Source organism: Microcaecilia unicolor, chromosome 6, assembly GCF_901765095.1.
Source record: "Microcaecilia unicolor chromosome 6, aMicUni1.1, whole genome shotgun sequence".
NCBI lineage: Eukaryota > Metazoa > Chordata > Amphibia > Gymnophiona > Siphonopidae > Microcaecilia > Microcaecilia unicolor.
In genome coordinates, this window is record NC_044036.1 from 60,626,659 (window position 1) to 60,650,410 (window position 23,752).

Sequence of the window (23,752 nt, forward strand, 5' to 3'; positions counted from 1 at the left end):
GGAGAACATGGCAAGGTTTCCTGTTTCCACTTACTGTCTGTTTTGACTTTAGACCCTTTATTTATTTATTTTGACATTTATACCCTACATTGTCCTGAACATACTCAACTTCAATGTAGCTAACAGTAAATAAACTTGATCGACTTACCAATTAGAAATACATCCGAATCAACACAATCTTATCTAAATCTGCACTACCCAAGCTGCAAAGGACTTAAATACAAAACAACTTATGCATCTAGTTTTTCCTAATTAAGCACACAACTGTGGAACGCATTACCAAAAGCCTTGAAAACAACGTACGACCACCTAAACTTCTGGAAATCACTAAAAACCAACCTGTTTAAAAAGGCATACCCTACCAATCCAACTTAAATGCCTAATCTCTGCAACACAACCAAACTAAAGCACGTAATGGACATAACACAACTCTTCCGTTCTCCGATTCCCTAATGTGGCTGTGCCACATGAACTTGATCTTACCACAACATCACCCTGTATTTGTTCACACCGGAGCCTGCAAAGGCCTCTCCGGTACTATGTAAGCCACATTGAGCCTACAAATAGGTGGGAAAATGTGGGATACAAATGTAACAAATAAATAAACAACAGACAAGCCAGAAACAAAATACCAAATATAGACCATTGATGGCCAGTTGCAATCTAAGATACTCCATCAATGGATAGAAACCTATTAAAGAGGAGAGTTTTCAGTCTTTTGCGAAATACCAAGTAATCAGGTTGACCTTTGATTGCCATTGGCAGTGAATTCCACCACTAAGCAAACTGGTATCTAAAATCAGCAGAGTGAACTGACTTATAATGCACTCTCTTTAACTAGAGAAATTCAATCTAATCTTGAGAAAGGAGACATTAGGTCTTACCTGCTAATTTGCTTTCCTTTAGTCCCTCCGGACTGGCCCAGAATGTGACTGATGGGTTGTGCACGCCTTCCAGTAGGTGGAGACTGAGAAAACAACTGTGACTCTAGAGAGAGCCAATAAGAGCCCTTGCCAGCCAGAGAAAGACCCAGTAACCAAGTACCAAAGCAGAAAGAAGCCAAAGAACCGTTTGTGCATCCGAAAGCCTGAGCAGCCACCGGCACCTTGCCAACACAGGGTACGTGCCGCAGAAAGAATAGTGTCCCCATAACCACAGAAATATGGCTTGAACTGAGAGACTTGAATTGTCTTCTAATTCTGTTATTCATTATATATATAAATATTTTTTTTTGTAAGAAACTGTAAACAAGCAACACAGCTCCCAAGAAATAACCACGAACTACCACCGAATAAAACTGATATATCTGAGGGGAGGGATCTGGGCCGGTCCGGAGGGACTAAAGGAAAGCAAATTAGCAGGTAAGGACTAATTTCTCCTTCCTTAGCGTCCCTCCAGACCGGCCCAGAATGTGATTGATGGGAAGTAACAAAGCAGTACGATCATGGGAGGGACCCTAGCAGCCCCGCCGTCAAAACCTGCACCCCGAAACCAGCTTGCTGACGTTTGAATACATCCAAACGATAATGCTTCGAAAAGGAATGCAAACAAGACCAAGTTGCCACCCTACAAATGACCTCAGGAGGCACGAGACACCGCTCCACCCATGAAGTCGCTTGTCCTCCGGTAGAATGCGCCTCAACGCCCTCCGGAACGGATTTTCCAGAAAGAAGGTAAGCGGAAGCAATAATTTCCTTAAGCCATCGGGAAATAGTGGGCTTAGAAGCCATAAGGCCCTTGCACGAACCGCACAGCTAATAAACAACCGATCGGAACGATGCAAACCATCGGTAGACTTGACGTAATACTTCAGAACCCTCTTGACATCTAAACATTTCAGGCGACGCTGCTCCTCCGTTCCAGAGGAATAACTTAGCACAGGCAGTACCGCCGGCTGAGAAACATAAAAATGAGACAACATCTTAGGTGGAAATGAGGGGACCGGACGCAGGACCACCTGATCCAAGCTGAACTCCAAGAACAGTGATCTACAAGAAAGAGAAGTGGAACGACACCTACACCTCAGCCTGGCAGAAATTACTTCCGCCGAGAAACCTCTCTTAACTAACATCGCCCGCTCCACAACCAAGCCGTAAGACAAAATCAACCGGGGTCTGGAAGAAGGACCGTTTCCTGCACTAATAACCCTGGAAGGACTGCGAACCTGAGAGGGGAACCGGCCAACAGATTCTGAAGATCAGCATACCAGGGACAGAGAGGCCAATCCGGGGCTATCAAAATCAATGTACCCCTAAGCTATTATATTTTAGATCAGACGACCTAAAAAGAGACCATGGCGGGAACGCATACAGGAGACCCTCCAGCCATGGTTGAAGCAGCGCCTCGAATTCCAGGACCCTGGAGGTCTCTTTGGCGACTGAAGTATGCCGGCACTTTCGCGCTGACCGCTGAGACAAACAGAACAATTGCAAATCCAAAAGAAAGAAGGGAAAAAACTGTGATATCAGTTATGGAAATAGTGCTTACTATGGCCTTGTCCCAGCGCTATAGACTTATGCCTAGAGCATGCCACATGCAAGCGTGTGAAAGGTGCTTCAACTGATATTTTCCAAAAGATAATATGCCAAAATATGGGAGGGAGCATGGGGAGACCATGGACATAGCCTGAGAATGGCAAAGACAAACCAAACTCGGGTATCCATATAAAGTTATATACATGGTATAAAGAGGAGAGACCCAACGGGCGGTGCAGCAAGCTGAGAACCCGGGGAACTGGACTAGACCCTCACTGCAAACCCCTACACCCAGAGAAAAGGAGATTTTTATTTTGACCTAAGAACTGGTACGAGAGTGGGTTTGCACTGGTAAGCCTATCATAAATGTGCCTACCTGCCATGCTGAGCACCAAACTCACTCTAAACTGAAGCATCAAGGCCCAGAATTGCCCCTTTTGTGGCATTCTATGTTCTGAGTCCGAGAGACTTTATTTCCATAACAGCCATGCATGAACAGCTAGAAGATATGGAATCTGCCTACGGTAGGAACTTCTCCCGGTAGCCGACCATTCTGAATCAAAACCATGGACTCAGCGTTCCCAGAAAATTCTTTAATCTGTGAAAAATTAACACCTCATAGAAAAGGCTTAACAGGGTCTTTACCAAAATAACAGGGTGTGAATCAGACACAGGGTCACCCACCAGGTCCGGGAGAAACATAGAACACACAGAGTTAAGAATAAAAACCCTCAGCAGTAGAACAAAATAAAGCAGAGGGAGCAGGAGGACAAAAAAAACCCTGCCTATAATACGTATAGCGCTGCCCACATCCTGTAACGCTATAAAAATAATTAGTAATATGGAATTCATCCCTCCAGATGGAGCTACTGGAGAAAATAAGGGCTGAGAAGAAAAACTCCCAACCAAGCAACCGTGAAAGAAACCGGCCACTGTGCCTCGACAGGACCTTCTGTAATAATGGCAGTGTTTCCCACCGAAACTGAAACCGAAGCTGTCAGAGCTTCCCCAGCGGCAAGAGGAGAAACGCGTGGTATTTCAAAGAGAACTGCCCAATCAGCAGAGCGAGAAGTCAACTAAAAACTGCCGAAAATATTATTATTATTTTTTATTATTATTTTTTGAACTAGAAAGAAATGTGGCTGCCTCTGCCAAATTCAGAGTCTCTTCCCCTGAAGAGTCTGAGCCGCTGCAGGACCCACACAGTGAGCCAGCCAAGAGCAGGAAGGACTGGAGGGAGGGACCGCAACCGGCACCGCAGACGGGGATGCAATAGCGAGGAGGGAGTCAAGATGGTGGCGGTTCCTGCCGAAATCGGAGCCACCGACGGAGCTGAGCCTGCCGCTACAGAAACAGCTGAAATAGACCACCCCCCACCGCCGCTGAGGAAGAAGACGACGTCCCTACTCCTTCCCCCGAAGAAGCTTCCACAGCAGTGCAGTATCTACAGGCACCACTAGAACCAACACCCCGCCGCTGACAGACTAAACAGCGGCGGAGTTTCTCAGCTATCACTACTTATTTATTTATACATCTTTAAAGCGGTACGCACAGTCCAGCACAGCAGATGCAAACCACAGGGAAAATCAACACAGGAGCTGTAATGCCTGATACTGCAAGGAAGCAAAACGATCAGAGCTCTGACCTTAGGATTTTTTCTTTTTTACTTATGGCTGCCTCTCCCTACTACTACTATTTAACATTTCTAGAGCGCTACAAAGTGTACGCAGCGCTGTACAAACACAGAAGAAAGACAGTCCCTGCTCAAAGAGCTTACAATCTAATAGACAAAAAGTAAAGCATTTAAATTTAAAATATTTAAGCAGTCAAGCACAAGAGAACAGTCACAGAAGGACAGAAGATGTTGAAGGGTGGTCAGTGTGATTAGGTGTAACTCTGGTTGGAGTAGTGGGAGAAGGTGATAGAAGAATAGAAATGGGTGAGGTAAAGTAATGAGTGGGTTGATAGGGAGGTTATATAAGACATGTCACTCTAGGGGTGGGTGGGTAGAGGGGTAGGGTGGGTGGAAGCAGGAGAAGGTATTCTCTGCAGCCTATCTGTGAGATGGAAAATGCTCTCTGAAGCTGCTGCTATAAGTTGTTAGTTTTCTCTCCCTGAAAGAGATCCAAGCCACACCCACGATCCCTGCCTCTAAGGCTCTTCTCCTGAAGAGCCTGAGGAAGCTGATAATGTACAGCATAGACTGACTGTACAGAAAAATTAACTGAGCTATAATTTTTTTTTAATGCAGAATCAGTACGTATGACTCTCCCGGCTTTCAGGATACCCTTCCTGAGAAGGGGCTGAGGCAGTGCCAATTAAACTTCAGCCACTCTAAGGTAGCAGCACTAAATCAAATATTTGGGAGGACTTTTAAAACAAAGCTCAGAAACAATATCAGGGAGGACAAGGGGTGAGGGACCGGGCCACCCGGAGTTTAGAACCCCCGAGGCAACTAAAAGGCCCCCCCGCGGACCTCTGTCTCCACATAACAGGCTTTCTGCTTGTCAGAAATAAAAGGATGCACAGAGAATAAACCAATAAGAGAAAATACAGAAAAAATACAGAAAATACAGAAAAAATAGATAAGTACAAGAATGAGACTGGAGGGCTCACAACCTTCCACCTGCTAGAGACTGAAATTACTGGATCTTTCTCTGGCTGGCAAGGGCTCTTATTGGCTCTCTCTAGAGTCACAGTTTTTTTCTCAGTCTCCACCTACTGGAAGGCTTGAACAACCCATCAGTCACATTCTGGGCCGGTCCGGAGGGACCCTAAGGAAAAGGGTATATGCCAATGGTCTATTGATACATATTAACAAGCCGTGTAAATCAGTGTTTCCCAAGTCCAGTCCTTGATTTGCATACACTGCCTCCATTATATGCAAATCTCTTTCATACATATTCATTGTGAATATCCTGAAAACCTGACTGGCAAGAGGTACTACAGGACAGGACTTGGGAAACAATGGTATAAGTCACGTCTCATTTTGATGTCGTGGACAGGATGCTGGGCTCGATGGACCCTTGGTCTTTTCCAGGTGTGGCATTACTTATGTACTTATGATGGAAAGCTTCAAGAATTTAGGGATTTCTCCAGCTTTAAGCTGAAGCTAAGTCAAACGCATTTGACTCAGATGATGCACTGCAGGTGGATTGGGTGGGTTCTTTTCCACTGAGATGGGCGGATGGCTCTTTTCACTACCTAGAGTGCAATTGTCCAAAGACACTAACAGCTGATATTCAGCTTTCAGGAGGCAGGTCAGTAAATGCCATGATCAGTGCTGAGCCCAGATATTCAATGATGGGCTGTTTCTGGTGACCAGCACTGAATATCCTTGAGGAAGGAGGTTTCAGCCTCTGAAAGCTAACCAAACGATGTATTAAATTGGTCCAATAAAAGGATATAATTTTATTTTCCATTTTTTTGTTTTACTTCTATTTATTCATTTTTAATTTAGTAAGTAAAATGTGTCTGTTTTTGAAATTTACATCTGCCATCTATCTATTTTCCACAGTACAGAGAGACATGCATTATTGTTTCTAGTTTTGCACTGTATGCAGAATCTGGCTTCTTGATGGTCCAGTTTGATTTTTGTCTACATTTATAGTAGTAGGTTACTTATTCTATCTGTATTCCGTGTGTGTGACCAGGTATTCTGAACGTCTTTGTAGAATTTATCTGAACTAATCCGACTTCTTTAGTGTTCCCAGTAGGTGTATTAAACTATTACCCACTGCAATGTTTATGATGCTGATTTTTCCTAGGTATGCCCTTGTGTGACTCTTGGAAGTTAGTGCTATTATGGTATTGTAGAATTTGCTTTACAGGTCCTGTGTGACTTTTGGAGAGTTTTGCATTATTTCACAATATGTCTCAACGATGACAGTGAACAAGAAACCGCAGATGCAGTTGATAGACTGGAGCAATTTCCTGTTCACTGCCATCACTGAGACATTTGGATGCAGTTTTCAAATTTTATTATGGCTTCTTTCTACTCCTTGTTTTTGAATTTGTTTTGTGTCCCACATAATAGAGGACTCTCGAGAGCCAAAACAAGGCCCGCGCTTGGTCCAGTTTTTGTTTAGGATTTGTGCATCTACATGTTTGTGAATAAAGGCTTTACTCATTGTCATCTTAGATCATTCTGTGGCTTGGTCACTTCCACTCTTGGGTTCCTGTGTTTCTCCTTTATGGGCAGTAGGTTTTGGAAAAAATGTTGGAAGGCTATTGACTGGTCAAGATAGAACTCTGACACAACTTTAGAATGGAACTTTGAAAGTGTGTGCAAAACCACTCTATTATTTAAAAAAAAAAACCTCTGTATTTTTATTTATTTATTTGTTGCATTTGTATTCCACATTTTCCCACCTATTTGTATGCTCAATGTGGCTTACATTGTTCCATAATGGCGATCGCCATTCCCGGCATGAGAAATACAAATTGGTATTGCATTACAGATCATAGGTGATAGAGTAGATTAAGCAGTCAAGTATAGAGAATTAATTTTCAGGAACAGAAATAAAGAGGTAGTGAGTTAAAATTCATTCGTGACAAAGTAACTGATACAATCAGGTGTAGAGAGTTCGGTATTGTCAGGTCTGGTATAAGTTTCGTTGTCTGGTGTTTAGGATGGAGCATTGTAGTATGCCTTATTGAACAGGTAGATTTTTAGCGATTTTCGGAAGTTAGTTAGGTCGTGCATTGTTCTTATGGCGTTTGGTAATGCATTCCATAGTTGCATGCTTATGTAGGAGAAGCTTGATACATATGTTGCTTTATATTTTAGTCCTTTACAGCTGGGGTAATGAAGGTTCAGGAATGTGTGTGCTGACCTTTTTTTGTTCCTGGTTGGTAAGTCTATGAGGCCTGACATGCAAGCCAGGGCTTCGCCGTGAATGATTTTATGAACCAAAGTACAGATTTTGAATGTAATACATTCTTTGAGTGGGAGCCAGTGTAGTTTTTCTCTTAGGGGTTTGGCACTTTCATATTTCGTTTTTCCAAAAATGAGTCTGGCTGCTGTGTTTTGGGCCATTTGTAGTTTCTTAATGATTTGTTCTTTGTATCCGGCAAAGATTGAATTGCAGTAATCTAGGTGACTTAGCACCATTGATTGTACCAGGCTGCGGAATATTTCCCTTGGGAAAAAGGGTTTTATTCTTTTGAGTTTCCACATTGAATGGAACATTTTCTTTGTTGTATTTTTTGCATGGCTTTCTAGTGTGAGATTTCGGTTGATTGTGACTCCGAGAATTTTCAGGCTATCTGAAACAGGAAGGGTGTAGTTTCTGGTGTTTATAGTAGTGGGTTTGTTCGTGTTATATTGTGATGATAAGATGAGACATTGTGTTTTTTCTGCGTTGAGTTTTAATTGAAATGCATCCGCCCATGAATTCATGATTTGGTGGCTATGTTTGATTTCTTTTGTGATTTCTTTTATATCATGTTTGAACGGGATATAAATCATGACATCATCTGCGTAGATGTATGGGTTAAGGCCTTGGTTGGATAGTGATTTGGCTAGAGGTGTCATCATGAGGTTGAAAAGGGTCGGTGAAAACGGTGATCCTTGGGGTACTCCGCATTCTGGTTTCCATGGTGTTGATGTGTTCGAATTTGATATCACTTGGTATGTTCTTATGGTTAGGAAGCCTTTGATCCAGCTGAGTACGCTTCCTCCAATCCCGAAGTATTCTAGGGTGTTTAATAGTATTTTATGGCTTACCATGTCGAACGCGCTGGACATGTCGAATTGTAGGAGAAGTATGCTGTTGTCAGTTGCAATTGCTTGTTTGAATTTGGTTAGGAGAGTGATTAGTACTGTTTCAGTACTGTGGTTGGATCGAAAACCTGATTGTGATTTGTGCAATATTGAGAATTTGTTTAAATAGTTGGTAAGCTGTTTGGTTACCATACTTTCCATTAGTTTGACTGCCAGAGGGATGGATGCTACCGGGTGGTAGTTGGTTATGTCATTTGCTTTTTTCTTTGAATCTTTAGGTATTGGGGTGAGTAGTATGTTTCCTTTATCCTTAGGGAAGAGTCCGTGTTGTAGCATTTGTAGTTTAGGTGCGACGTAAGGTCTGTTATGAAGCGTTGAGGGGCAGATTTTATTAGGTTGTTGGGGCATACGACCAGTTTGCAGTGGGATTTGGCGAACCTGTTGATCGCTTTTGTGACGGTTTCCTCAGTGAGTGGAGTGAAGTTTGTCCAGATTCGGTCTTCTGGATATTCATCGGGTATTGGGTCCAGACATTCAATGAATTTTACATGGTCGGTGGTGTTAAGTGGTAACATGGTTCGTAGCTTTATGATTTTCTTGTTGAAGTATTTAGCCAGGCTGTCTGCAGATGGGGTGTCTGTGTTGGTAGTGGTGACTGGTGTGGTATCTAGTATTTTGTTCATGAGTTGGAAAAGTTTATGTGTGTCTTTGTAGTCTGGTCCTATTTTGGTTTTGTAGTATGACCTTTTGGTTTGTCTTATTGCGTATTTATATTTTCTTTGCATTTGTTTCCATGTGTTAAGTGTGTATTCATCTTTTGTTTTATTCTGTGCTCGTTTAAGCCTTCTAGCTTGTGTTTTTAGGTTTTTCAGTTCTTCGTTAAACCATGGTATCGAGTTGTGTCTTCTTGAAGTTCTTGTTTGTAGTGGTGCTATGTTATCTAGTATGTTTCTGCATCTGTTGTCCCATTCTAGAAGGTAGTGCTTCGAGTCTTTGTGCTGTCCATTCGTTCTTGTAGATCTGTTGCCAGAATGTTACAGGGTCAATTCGGCCTCTCGAGGTGTAGGTTGTGCGTTCTTGTTTGTGGTGTGAGCTTTTTTTTTCGCCATTGTAAGGATAGGTTTAATTTGAGGTGGTCTGACCATGGTATATCTGACCATTTTGTGTCTGTTAGTATTAGGTTACAGTCTGAGGCCAGTCTTTGTGTGATGAGGTCGAGTGTGTCCTTTGACATGGGTTGCTTACATATTTGGCCAGCTGAGGTCCCATAATTGGAGGAAATCCTTGCATTCACATGCATTGGTTGAGTTATGGTCTTCTAGATGAAGGTTTATGTCCCCTTTTATAAGTAGACTGGAGTTAGATACACAGGTATTCAATATGAAGCCCATGAAGTGTGATTGGCATTCATGCCAGTTACCTGGTGGTCTGTAAAACAAGACAACGTCCAGGTGGTCGAGCAAGGTTGTATGGTGGATTCTGAGGCAATTTCAAGCTGGGGTGATATGGATTCGGCTGTTGTTATGGTGAAGTGGGATATAAGGTATAAGGTGTATCGTTCCTAGGGCCTGGAGCTCAACAACCCATCGCACTGAAGGACCCGCCACTAAGAATAACACCTTTCAGAACCGGTACTTCAACTGGCAGGTATCTACTGACTCAAAAGCTGGCTCATCAGCTGGGTCAGAAGAACACTAAGGTCCTATGGTATTGCAGGAGACATTATGGGAGGTTTCATAATAGCAAGCCCCACATATAGTGAAAAACTAACGACTGTACAGAGATGGGTTTACCTTCTGTATGATGATGATAAGCTCCAATTGCACTAAGATGAACCCTTACAGAATTGGTCTTTACACCTGCTTCTAACAAATGTAGAAGGTATTTGAGCAGTTTTTGAATAGGGCAAGTGAAGGGATCTATGGTCTCATCTTCACAGTAGACAGCAATCCTTTTCCATTTAAAACCATATGCTCTCTCAGTTGAATCCTTCCCTGCAGCTAGCAAAACCTGTTAGACACTGACAGGCAAGTTCAGGGAAGATTATATCAATCTCTTAATATCCAGGATGCAACATTGTGCCCTGCTCTTGTATGATAAGTGTTGGAAAACATTCTAGTCTCATGGGACTTCCGACAGAAAGGTCCAACAGAAGTGGGCATATAAATCATGGTTCCCAATCTTGCTTGTACTTTAGCAGAACTTTTTTTCCACTAACTTCACCGAGAGGCCATTTCATGAATTCACCATTCTTTCTGGGATGCATTTCCTCAGGTTACTGCTAAGTATATCCCCTTTCATCTTAATCCTATGCCCTCTCATTCCAGAGCATCCTTTCAATTGAAAGAGACTCGCCTCCTGTGCATTTATGCCATGTAGGTATTTAAACATCTCTATCATATCTCTCCACTCCTGCCTTTCTTCTAAAGTATACATATTGGGCTAGATTCAGTAAATGGCACTCAAAGTTGGTGCAAAAAAAAATTGGCGCTCAATGCTATTCTATAATGGGCACTCAAAGATGAGCGCCCGTTATATAATAGCATTGAGTTCCAATTTTGGCTTCTAAATTTGGGCACCATGACTTATGCCTGCTGAAACCAGGTGTAATTTCCAGCAGCCAATTTAGGTGTACATCCTCAGTATTCTATAACACTGTGTGCAAATTTTAGGAATGCCCCTGATCCGCCCATGTACCTCCCATGGCCATGCCCCTTTTGGGTTGCAGGCAGGCTACTCAAATGCTTCTAGAAAAAGTTGCTTGGGTACTGTTTCCCATGCCAGGCTCTGTTGGTGACATCACCCAGATATCAAGAATTGAGAAGTCCTGCATGTCCTTGGAGAATATATATTCCAAATATGTTTGGTAATTCAACAATAAACTAAAGGCCAGCAGATCTGAAGCCTGGTGGCCATTTGGCAACTTACCAAGATATTGATAGGCAAATCATTTTATAGTTGCCAGAAACAATAAGATTTCTATTACAGTGCTGCTGAACATCGTTGTTCACGTGGTCAATAGAAAGATACTGGTGCTAGGGCTGACTACATATATTCCCAGAATAGTTCAAATACTGTTCTGTTTAATATGTTGTATTATTCTGGTGCATTGTTTTGATTTTTTTTTTGAGGGAGGACATATAATTCCCTGGACTGTGTTCAGTTTGCATATCACCATCAGTGAGAGAGGTACTGGGGGGGGGGGAGGAGGGGGCAGCTGGTACAGATGCACCAGAGCGATGCTATGAAGAGATCCTTCCCTGTTGTGTTTGAAAGTGTCCCCACTGTGCCTTTACTCATACTTAGGTGTTGCCCCTACATCCCAAAGATATTAACTTGCCCTGCCATGCCCCCCTGCCCCTCTTTAGCCTCCCCAAACATCTGAGTCACTGACCGCCTATGCATACACGCCTTTACACAATGAGCTAAGACCAGGATCAAGATAAGAAGACTCTCAATGGGGATAAACTGAACACATTCAGAATTGCTTCAGTACAAGGTATCAAAGGAATTAATAATTGGGTCTTCACTGATAAAGAAATATGAAGAAGAATTTTGGGTATAAAGTATATAGTATCTACATCTGCTTATGATACAAACCCAGAGGAGGCATGGCAGCACTCTGGAAGAGACTGGCATGATATAAAACAACCTTTCAAGAACAAGAAAAGGAACTGCATTTAGGCTGCTGCAATAAGGGAAGGGAATATATCATTAATGCCCTAAGTAATGATGAATCAAAAACAGTGGCATGATTATTAGAGGCCAAGAAATCTCACATAATGTGATGCTGGGATAAACAAAAGATACATGGATGTTAAATTTAGTAAGAAAGTACTCTCAACTAGAGTGAAAGTGCCCACTTTGGGGCTCATTATTTAAAGATTGATCTGATGGCGATGAAAAATATTCAGACAATATTCACTAGCAGGATTTGGAGGTTAGGGGCAAGAGTAAGAAGTGAGATGTGAAGATGTGCCTCATCTTGGGATACTTAGTCTAGGGAAATAAAAAACTCATAATTGATGTGATGAAATATAGAAAATACCTAATACAAAAGAAAACATTGATTTGTTGCAATGTAGAGAGACTGATCAGAATATGTAATAGTCTCCCTGAAGTGAAAGTTGAGAATATCAGGTTGTCAGGATTTAAAAGGAGCAAGACAGGTATCTTGAAACAAAGATAGAGTTCACGGATCATGAATTTTCCATTTGCTGTCACTCAATAACACTATCAACATAATGTGTTCAATGTAACAGAATCAAAGTACTGTAGGGGTACGAAACTATACCAAAGGTACTGCTATTTCTTTATTTACAGCTTAACATAGAAACACAGAAGATGAGATTTACTTGATTCTTCCACACTGTCCCTTTGTACTTGCCTAACTTTCTTCATCACGTCATACACTATGTCTTGAGACATGATGAATTTCATCACTCTTTTAGCCCTTACAACTTCTACCTGGAGTCAGACCTGGGTTCTACCCCTACCTTCCTCTAGTTTAAAAAAATAATAATTTTTTGCATTCCTTTTAAGCTTCTTTCTCTGTAACTTGATATAGTGACCCGACATCTCCAACTCCCAGTGCTTCGGCTTCACATTCTATTAAAAGTACTACTTTCTACTACCTCATGGAAATCGGGTCTATATCTGACAGTAACTATCACAGCAACCTCTTCTCCTAGATGGAAAAAATGGAGTTCTGCATATTATTAAAACAAAAGTAAACAAACAGAAAAGGCCTGAGAGTTTCATCACAAGTTCTCCATTCTCAAGGTTACTATTAAACTGATGTGACTCTGGGCAAGTCACTTAACCCTCCATTGCCCCATTTAAGCCGCATTGAGCCTGCCATGAGTGGGAAAGCGCGGGGTACAAATGTAACAAAAACAAAAATAAATATTCAATAGATCTAGACACCTAACTTGAGGATTTAGGTGCCTAAGAGGCTTATTTTCAAAGCACTTAGCCTCCCAAAGTTCCATAGAAACATATGGAACTTAGCCTCCCAAAGTGCTTTGAAAATATGCCTCTAAGGATCTGATCTTAGAAAGGTTAATCAGCATTTACATGTATAAGTAGCTGATTTACACTTGTCAGTTGCCCAATATGTATCAGTGGCAATTTTAGAAAAGCCGCTACTTATACATATATGCCAGTGACTCACAGAGATTTGAAGAAAGTATGCTCTGGGCAATGTTTGGGTGATCCTTCAAAATATATGCACATATTTAGAATGACAATATACATACCTCAGAAAATTTTCCATTAGCATTTACACATGCTTTAGGTCATACCTTACCCTTCTTGTTTGAGCTATTGATTGCAAGAGCTTAAGTAGAAATTGTGCTTACCTCTCTGGTATTAAAAACCACCCTGAAATCACAAAACTTTAAAGTTCAGATCTTGGCTCCTTAATAGGATTCCACTGTATATTCAGTTTTGCAAGATCAGTTACTTACATATAAGGGGTAGCACATACACATACAGGGGGCAATTCTATAAAGTGGCGCCTACAGGTAAGCGCTCTTAAATGACAGGTCGATGCCTATGTACACTAGGTGTTGTTCTATAAGGTAGTGCCTAAGTGCCATAACGACTAATTGCAAGGGGGAGTACACATGGGCAGAACATGCCTAGGACATGGGCATGTCTCCCAGGTATGAACATAGTGCATAGAACACTATATACTACGTGTAGCACTTGGAATACCAACTTACACCTGCCACTGACATTGTGTAAGAGGGGGTGCCTACACATGGGCGCTCCATTGACCTTATATTAGTATTCTGTAACACAGAGCTTCTCAAACTGTGGGTTGGGCCCTCATTTAGAGCCACAAAACCTGCTTTTGGGGTCCATGACCTAGATGGGCTTTCCATAAGTGCATCATTATTCTGCACCTCCAGGGAGGTCAAAGAATTTTATTTGGCCACAGTCATGAGGTCACAGCCACAAAAAGATTGGGAAGCACTGCTATAAAGGCATTGGAGCACCTAGATTGAGGCCTCAATTTACAGAACTGCCACTTATATTTGTAAGTAGGGCTTCTTAAACATTCAAAACCTTTGAGTGATGCCGCTCTTTTTCCTGCATATGGTTTTTTTTGTAAAATAGGTTCCTCTGCTGTACGTGCTGCCAAATAGATATGTATTTTCAATGACACTATACATATTGTATAAAAGGCTCAGTGTCCAGCAAGCAAAATATGGACCAAAACATATATTTTCTGACCTAGATAGTAACTCCATGTTAACTTGGATTAATTCACTAAAGTATGTTTACATAATGCTGCTTTAACGAATGTTTTATATACAGTGGTGGAAATAAGTATTTGATCCCTTGCTGATTTTGTAAGTTTGCCCACTGACAAAGACATGAGCAGCCCATAATTGAAGGGTAGGTTATTGGTAACAGTGAGAGATAGCACATCACAAATTAAATCCGGAAAATCACATTGTGGAAAGTATATGAATTTATTTGCATTCTGCAGAGGGAAATAAGTATTTAATCCCTCTGGCAAACAAGACCTAATACTTGGTGGCAAAACCCTTGTTGGCAAGCACAGCGGTCAGACGTCTTCTGTAGTTGATGATGAGGTTTGCACACATGTCAGGAGGAATTTTGGTCCACTCCTCTTTGCAGATCATCTCTAAATCATTAAGAGTTCTGGGCTGTCGCTTGGCAACTCGCAGCTTCAGCTCCCTCCATAAGTTTTCAATGGGATTAAGGTCTGGTGACTGGCTAGGCCACTCCATGACCCTAATGTGCTTCTTCCTGAGCCACTCCTTTGTTGCCTTGGCTGTATGTTTTGGGTCATTGTCGTGCTGGAAGACCCAGCCACGACCCATTTTTAAGGCCCCGGCGGAGGGAAGGAGGTTGTCACTCAGAATTGTACGGTACATGGCCCCATCCATTCTCCCATTGATGCGGTGAAGTAGTCCTGTGCCCTTAGCAGAGAAACACCCCCAAAACATAACATTTCCACCTCCATGCTTGACAGTGGGGACGGTGTTCTTTGGGTCATAGGCAGCATTTCTCTTCCTCCAAACACGGCGAGTTGAGTTCATGCCAAAGAGCTCAATTTTTGTCTCATCTGACCACAGCACCTTCTCCCAATCACTCTCGGCATCATCCAGGTGTTCACTGGCAAACTTCAGACGGGCCGTCACATGTGCCTTCCGGAGCAGGGGGACCTTGCGGGCACTGCAGGATTGCAATCCGTTATGTCGTAATGTGTTACCAATGGTTTTCGTGGTGACAGTGGTCCCAGCTGCCTTGAGATCATTGACAAGTTCCCCCCTTGTAGTTGTAGGCTGATTTCTAACCTTCCTCATGATCAAGGATACCCCACGAGGTGAGATTTTGCGTGGAGCCCCAGATCTTTGTCGATTGACAGTCATTTTGTACTTCTTCCATTTTCTTACTATGGCACCAACAGTTGTCTCCTTCTCGCCCAGCGTCTTACTGATGGTTTTGTAGCCCATTCCAGCCTTGTGCAGGTGTATGATCTTGTCCCTGACATCCTTAGACAGCTCTTTGCTCTTGGCCATTTTGTAGAGGTTAGAGTCTGACTGATTCACTGAGTCTGTGGACAGGTGTCTTTCATACAGGTGACCATTGCCGACAGCTGTCTGTCATGCAGGTAACGAGTTGATTTGGAGCATCTACCTGGTCTGTAGGGGCCAGATCTCTTACTGGTTGGTGGGGGATCAAATACTTATTTCCCTCTGCAGAATGCAAATAAATTCATATACTTTCCACAATGTGATTTTCCGGATTTAATTTGTGATGTGCTATCTCTCACTGTTACCAATAACCTACCCTTCAATTATGGGCTGCTCATGTCTTTGTCAGTGGGCAAACTTACAAAATCAGCAAGGGATCAAATACTTATTTCCACCACTGTATGACACTGCTGTGTTAAGTCTTAATGTACTTTAGTACACTTTCAAAGGTAAAGTACCACAGGACACAATAAAAACATAAACATCTGCTTAATTATTATAACACTAAAGTTTTCTAGCTGAAGTCACTAAAGATACTTTTAAAAATTGTCTAGTTCTCATTCATTAAAATTGTGACAATGAACATACTAGACCGTTCCAAAGCTTTATACTTAGGATCTTCAATGTCATAAGAAACTTTTTTCTCTTTTTTCTCATTGAGATCATCTTTTTCAAGTTCCTCCTCGCTCTCTGACCCATCACTGCTACTACTACTGCTGCTGTTGCTGCTGTAGTCCATCTTTTTATAGGTCTGTATGCTTTCTGGCATGGATGACAGTGTCTGAAATGGAAAACAATTTCAATTAATTGAGACAGTTCTGGAAGGAAAAGATTTTGTTTACTAACAAAGTAGTATCACCAAAGCAGGTGACTGGCGGTTAGCATACCTGGGTTTAAAAAAGGTTTGGACAAGTTCCTGGAGGAAACGTCCATAGTCTGTTATTAAGATGGACATGGGGGAAGTCACTGCTTGTCCTGGGATTGGTAGGATGGAATGATGTTGCTAATTGGGATTCTGCTAGGTACTTGTGACCTGGATTGGCCACTGTTGGAAGCAGGACACTGGACTATTCTTATGTTCTTATGATAGTGGGCATCCTGCGCAAACTCCTAGCCTGCAGCCCCCATCCCCTGAACGTGTCTAGCTCTTACTAGCACCCTTGACATGCCCTGAAAATTTGGAATCAACAGAATGCCAAATGAGAAAGTGCTAATAACATTAGGGCATGTGTAAAAGAGACCAAAGAGTGAGTGAAATCACTAAAAAGTATAGCAGACTGTTCTGAGGAGAAAAATACATTTGATAGTAACTGTGGAAAAAAAATAAACCAAGGTACACTACAAGAATGTGGCTGTACGATAACTACCATAAATATCCAGCAAGAGATCTGAAGAAATTCCTAGATAGCTCTAAAAACGAAATTGCCATCATCAGGACAACTCATCCAGTTTGTCTCATCGTAAGGGACGCATATTACAGTAATACTGCAACATGTGGACGTTAATTTGATCCCATGGCTATTATATAATAAGAATCCTTAACTGAATTGGGGAACATTTGAGAATGGAGCCTATGTACAAAGTATTTTCTCTTAGACACAAAATAGGCGAGAACCTTTAGTGTATCAGGCCTCAGTGTATTTCTGAAAAATTACTGTTAATAGATGATGCTGTGAACTTTGTAAATAAAAAATGACAATTACTTGTCAACATTTCAACAAACATAACCTAAAAAAGTGAACAGTAAATTCAGACAAGTCTGAAAATGTAGTCTACCCTCCAGAGGTTTAAATCAAGTTAGGGATACATATTCCTAAGGGATTAAATGGGCAGGAGAGGTTTCCGACCAGTTAAACCCTACTGAGCAAGCCAGCCATTGATATTCAGTGGCACTTAACTGGGTAGTGCCACCACTAACTGGCTGTCCCCTAACCAGCTAGGTTATGGCAGACCAGGGGCAGAGTTAGGATTGAGCAGCAACTTAGTCGGTTAACAGCGATATTCAGTCTGCTAACCGGCTAAGTAAACACAAACTTTGAACAGAAAAACAGCTGTCCTAACTCTGTGCACCAAGTTAACCAGGTACTGATCTGAATACTGGCCTGTGCCCAGTTCCATGTCGGCTGATATACCCAGATATTCAATGCTGGGCGCAGTGAATACCTCGTCGCTGAATATCTGGGGTTACATCAGCCTGTGCTGAAGTGGCATATAAGCTGCTTACTGCTACAGGCTGAATATTATCCACTTAATTACATTTTTCAGAGCATGTTTTAATCTTTATTGTCTGGCATGAAACCTGGCTCAGTTCGTATTCAATAGATAAAGAAAAGGTCAAATCTCTACTGTCGCAATAAAAATGACATTTCTGTGCTAAATTGTGTGCTCTTTTTACATTTGAAGAGCTACACATAAAATTTTAATTCAGTCATAACATTTTTGCTTATTATACATTGGCCCAGATTTGTCAAATGATGAAGCTTTAGCAAGCAGCATTAAATTTAGCACTAAGAATGATTTGGAAGTATGAAAGCAGTCAGGTCTTTGGAAACCTGGAAGGTCTGGGGTCAATTTTCAAGAAGTTTACCCAGCTAACTTCAGAAGTTAGCCAGTTAAAGTTCCTGAAAATTTTTCTTGCTGACCAGAAAAAAATGAAATATAAAATGGTGTACAATTTTAGCCAGTCAGAGAAGAGGTGAGGCTAAAAGCTTTACCAGGGGGACGTTTGCAATTTAACAGTTCAACATGGATTTTCAGAACTGCCGTGATAAATCTAGTTGGACAACTCCAGTAACAAACAGATATTCTAAATCTAAGTTTATCTAACTGGCTCTCTTATGGGTCCTTTTACCAAGCAGTGCTAAAAGTGGCCTCAATGTAAGTCTTTCCTGTGCACTGAGGCCAATTTTAGCGCTGCTGGTAAAAGGCAGATTTTTCTGTTTGTCCAGGAATGGCCATGTGCCACTTTCTGGGGCTCCCTTACTCCCTGATGAGCCCCCTGATACAGACACCCTCAATACAGGCCCCCTCAGTCAAGCCCCCCTGAGCAAGCCCCCACAAACAATTTCACCCAATCTGGGATGGGCTATAGAGAAGGATAATAACAAAAATCCTCTGGCTGCTGCAAATGAAGAGTGTCAATGCCTCAACTGTAGAGAAGCCCTTCTTCTCCCCCTCACCACTCCACCCTATCATAATTGATGACAGGCACTGGAATATGTTCTAACTGGGTAAGAAGCTTGGGTGTGGAAGAAAGTGAGCCTCCAGAAGCAAACCAAATCCTGACAAATATACATATGATCCTTTTATCTTTAACATAAACCTTTTGAATTGCCTAAGGCTTTTATCTCCTTAAGCATTGCTATTTTCAATTACAATACAATATGAGTCTTATACACTGCAATCGCCCACCAATTTTGGTTAGAAACCTCAAACACCACTAGTACAGAACTAGAACAGACATTTTAAACATTAAAAATCAGTTTAATTAAGGAACTTCTTAAAAAGAAAAGACCAATTTTTTTTTTAATCTCATATAATTAGATTTGTGCCTTGTTGTCAAAGGTACGGATTCTATCTCAAAGCTGCTTGATATAAAAAAAGAAGAATGATAACTTTTTAAATCTTACATTGAATGAAAACCGAGCATTAACTGGTCTGAACTTTGCAAGGTTTTTCTCTAAAAAGATAACAAGTATGTTGGGGCCAATCAATAAAATATCTAAAAGATAAAAGTACACATCTTAAAAAGGAATCTTGCTTCCATTGGAAGCCAGTGGTGTCTAATCAAGAGTGTAATGGCTCTCTCATATTTATGGGCTCTGCAAATCAATTGAGCAGCAGTGTTCTGATTGGTATGAATTGTTTTCCACAAACCTTCTATGCACCCCAAGTATAGGACATTATAGGACATTACAGTAGTCCAGTTGTGTTATTACAAGTGCTTGCACCACTATTCCAAAATGATCGAACAAAAAGTATCACCATAACCAATGTAATTTCCTAAGTTTGAAAAAAGTCTTTACTAGCGTATTAACCTGATCCTTCATTGATATGTCAGAGTCTACAATGATCCTCAACTATTTTCAGTAAAGACTCTATTAGAAAAGAAGTAGTATCTATTTTTAACTGTGAAATAGGAGGATCAGGTCCTAGCCATAAGAATTTTGTTTTTTCTTTGTTAAGTTTTAATCTGTAATGTATGGCCCAGATTTCTAACATCAGTAGGCATTTATGTATCAGATCCATCAATTTGTCTAGATTGGAAATTACAGGTAATAACAGAGTAATATCATCTGCATATGGCAGCAACTTGGTACCATTCAGAAATCCTACCTGATCCGGGTGTATTCATTAGAACATAAAAGGATAGGGGATAGAGGTGAACCCTGAGGAGGTCCGCATAAGGAGCGCCAACAAGGAGACTCTATAATATTTTCCATATTCTATCAGATCTAAATTTCAGAAAACCTGAGTAGTCAAGAACACCTCCAGTTAAGCCTATTTCACTCCAAGGAGATATTAATATTTCATGATCTACTACATCAAATTCAGAAGAAAGATCAAATTGTAGTATCAATAGATTCTGTCCAGTAACTAAAGTTTTGCTTCTGATATCAGTGTACCCGATTGAGAGTCACTAAGAATATTATGACTATCCGTGTATTCTGTCAAACGTTTATGAACTAGACTTTCTATAATTTTAACAAAAATGAGGAAACTGACAACCAGCCTATAACTAACTAGTAAAATTGAATCAGATTGGGAATTTTTCAAGATATGGTTTAACATGATATTCCTCAGCTTAGATGGAAAAATTCCATTTTCAAAAAAGAATGTGATCCTCATCTATACCCAAGAGAAAGCACAGACTATAATGCAGTCTAAAATCTAAATTTTCTACACAGTAATTCACTTATAGCTATCCTAGAGGCCCTTCTACTAAAATGCCCTAGAATCTGAGTTTAGCACATTTTAAGGCAGGAATTTCCCATATGCTAAGCTCAGATTTAATGTGGCAGTTAACAAAGGGCTTTTTTTAAGGTCCCACACAAATTTTTCCATTAGCATGCGGGACCTGCAAAAAATTAATGTGAGTGCACTTACTGCCTCTTATTTAGGAACACTTTCATCTCTTTAGGAGATGCATCTCATAAGTCTGCATTATCCAGTTTGTATGGACTAATCCTAATGTGCTAGTTGAATAATGCTTCCATTCCTTGCCCATGCCATACCCCTCCTAAAATATTTTCCAAAAACTGAATAACACATGATTAGCACATGGAAACAAGCATAATACTGCAAAACACTAACACTTTTTGTGGTAGCCTGTTTATCCTGCACTAAGCATGCATTAGAGATTAACACCTTTTAGTGGAAGGGACCCTTAGTAAAGCAAGAAAAAACATAACCCATTTGTTATCATTATCCCAGTCTCTAAGCAGGGTTGGTGCAACAAATTTTACTATGACAACATCAAAATTTGGTACTATTCCACACCGCACCTGACTCCAAACCTTCTCTTCCGCAACCACTGCCACCATGTATCTCCTTTGCAGTACAGCATATCTGGGCCTCATTGCCAAGTACTGGTAATTGCAGCATTACTCCCCCCATCCCTGCACATAAGAAATGAAAGCCAAAGCACTCTCTCACACACATTCCCCCACCCCTCTTCCCCTGGCTGGCAACCACACCTCCCATTGCTCCTGCACAGTTTTTATTTAAACAGGAAGCTCATGCAGGAAGTAGAGCCTTCATGAGGAATGTTAGTGCACACTGGCTCACAACTCCCAAATGCTAGGAATGGAGCAATGATGATGATGCTAATGTTATTCATGGATAATATTAGTGTTTGGGCAACACTGGTGCAGAACAATTGCAGGGTAGTACCAAGTAAAGGGAGCAAAAAGAGGCAGAAACAACTGGTGGGGCAGTTCAAAGAATAAAGGCAGCAAAGAAGTGAGGAGGGGTTGTCTAATAGACAGAACTGGAGCTACCTGTAAGAAATGGATTGTATGGTACATGGCAGAAAAATAACCCTATTCAACATTCCAGGGAAGATAACACCAGTCTTTACTCATCCTTTTGTACATGAATATCTAAAGAATGAAATATATACAGGTCATTTTTTAAACCATACACCGGGCTGCAAATTCATTTTGAAAGGGAAAGAATGCAAAGGGGTTCCCTTTGAAAATGAAGATGCAGTCCCATGGGAACAAGGCCTGAACTTCAGCGAGTACATTCATATATGCTTTGAAACAGGAGCTAATAAACCTGTCAAAAGTATGCACAAGGTTTTCAAACTCAAAGTCCTGCACATACTCTTTCTCCCCTAACTTCATTCCATCCCTCTGCCATGAATAAAAGTAGTCATGTTGTAACTGGAGGCAGCCTAAGGGGGATGCAAAAAGATGATGGGCCACATACAGAGACTCATAGCAAAGCTTCATTAGTATAAGTCAGTTGAGGCTGAAAACCAGAGCGATGTGAGAAAAACATTGTTATATCGCTCCATGGTGCGACCGCACCTGGAGTATTGTGTTCAGTTCTGGTTGCCTCATCTCAAAAAAGATATAAAGGAATTGGAGAAGGTGCAGAGAAGGGCGACGAAAATGATAAAAGGGATGGGACGACTACCTTATGAGGAGAGGTTAAGAAGGCTAGGACTCTTTAGCCTGGAGAAAAGGTGGCTGAGGGGTGATATGATAGAGGTGTACAAAATAATGAGTGGGGTAGAGCAGATAGATGTGAAGCATTTGTTTACGCTTTCTAACAATAATAGAACCAGGGGACACAAGATGAAATTAGAATGTGGTAGGTTTAAAACAAATTGGAGAAAGTTTTTCTTTACTCAGCGCTTGGTTAGACTCTGGAACTCATTGCCGGAGAAGGAAGTGACGGCAGCTGGCCTTGCTGAGTTTAAAGGGGGTCTGGACAGATTCCTGAAGGAAAAGTCCATTGATTGTTATTAAATTTGGGGGGGTTTGCCAGGTTCTTGGGGCCTGGATTGGCCGCTGTTGGAGATGGAGTGCTGGGCTTGATGGACCTATGGTCTTTTCCCAGTGTGGCAGTGCTTATGTACTTATGTAATAGTCACTAACTGGTAGGGTAGGCCTTGGTTGTAACCTACAGAGGTACTTCTACCACACTGAAGGAGAAGGGGACAATTTTCAGCAGGACTTACCAGTGGTAAACAGTTGCTTACCTGCTGAAAAGCTTTGAAAATTGTGGGTATTTTCCTGATTAAAATGGCCACAGTTCATCCCAAGGTGAAAACAATTCTGCCTTAGGATACAGTGTGCTTAAAAATTTTTGTCCACACTAACTTAACTCCATTTTCGAAGGTCTTTTATCTTCCACAAAAAGTATTGAATCAAAATGTGCAACAAATATCAGATATTTCTGCTTTTCTGGAGACCTCAGATAACTAACAGGCCACGCCAGCAACTTTGGTTGCCACAGTGGCCCTATTTCCTGACAAGCAATGGCTCTTCCAAATGTTTTTTCGGCATAGGGAGAAGCCATTCCTTGGTTTACGAATTTCACTGTTTCCTGACTTCTCCAGAGAAACTCAGCAGAAAAGGAAACGATTTCTCATGATGAAACCTGCTGTTATTCAGGCAGGGGGGGCCTTTTTTTTTTGAGGTACCCCTGCAAGTGTATTATTAAGCTTGATAATGTAAAATATACCTTTACCGATCCACTTCAACTCTCCAAACTAATCGCTTCTAAGACAACAACGGGAGTAATTTAATTAATCACCTGCGCGGATAGCCTTTTTCTTTTTTGTATTAATGATTTCTTTGTAGATTCCTCTGCTTTAAGTTTTAGATCCCCTTGTTGTTGGACTTGAGTGAATTTTGAAATATTATGAATATAATACATTAGTTTTTCCTTTTATATTATGGAATATTTCACTTTCTGTCAGGATGTTATGCCTGAAAATATATTGTAAAATAATAAAAATTAAATAAAAAAAAAAAGATTTTGTCCTCTAGCATCATTGTCGGTGCTGGCAAAAGTTGCAGAGAGAC

At 41.2% G+C, this 23,752-nt stretch overlaps 1 protein-coding gene across 4 annotated transcripts in view; it reads right to left on the reverse strand.

The window, feature by feature from the left end:
• The window catches only part of TTLL7 (tubulin tyrosine ligase like 7), a 324,337-nt gene that overhangs the window by 117,229 nt on the left and 183,356 nt on the right, over positions 1-23,752 (reverse strand). For all 4 annotated transcript variants that reach the window (XM_030206297.1, XM_030206296.1, XM_030206298.1 and 1 more), the window contains one exon: positions 16,302-16,494. In XM_030206297.1, coding sequence (XP_030062157.1) covers positions 16,302-16,494 — 193 coding nt within the window. The remainder of the gene's footprint in view (positions 1-16,301; positions 16,495-23,752) is intronic.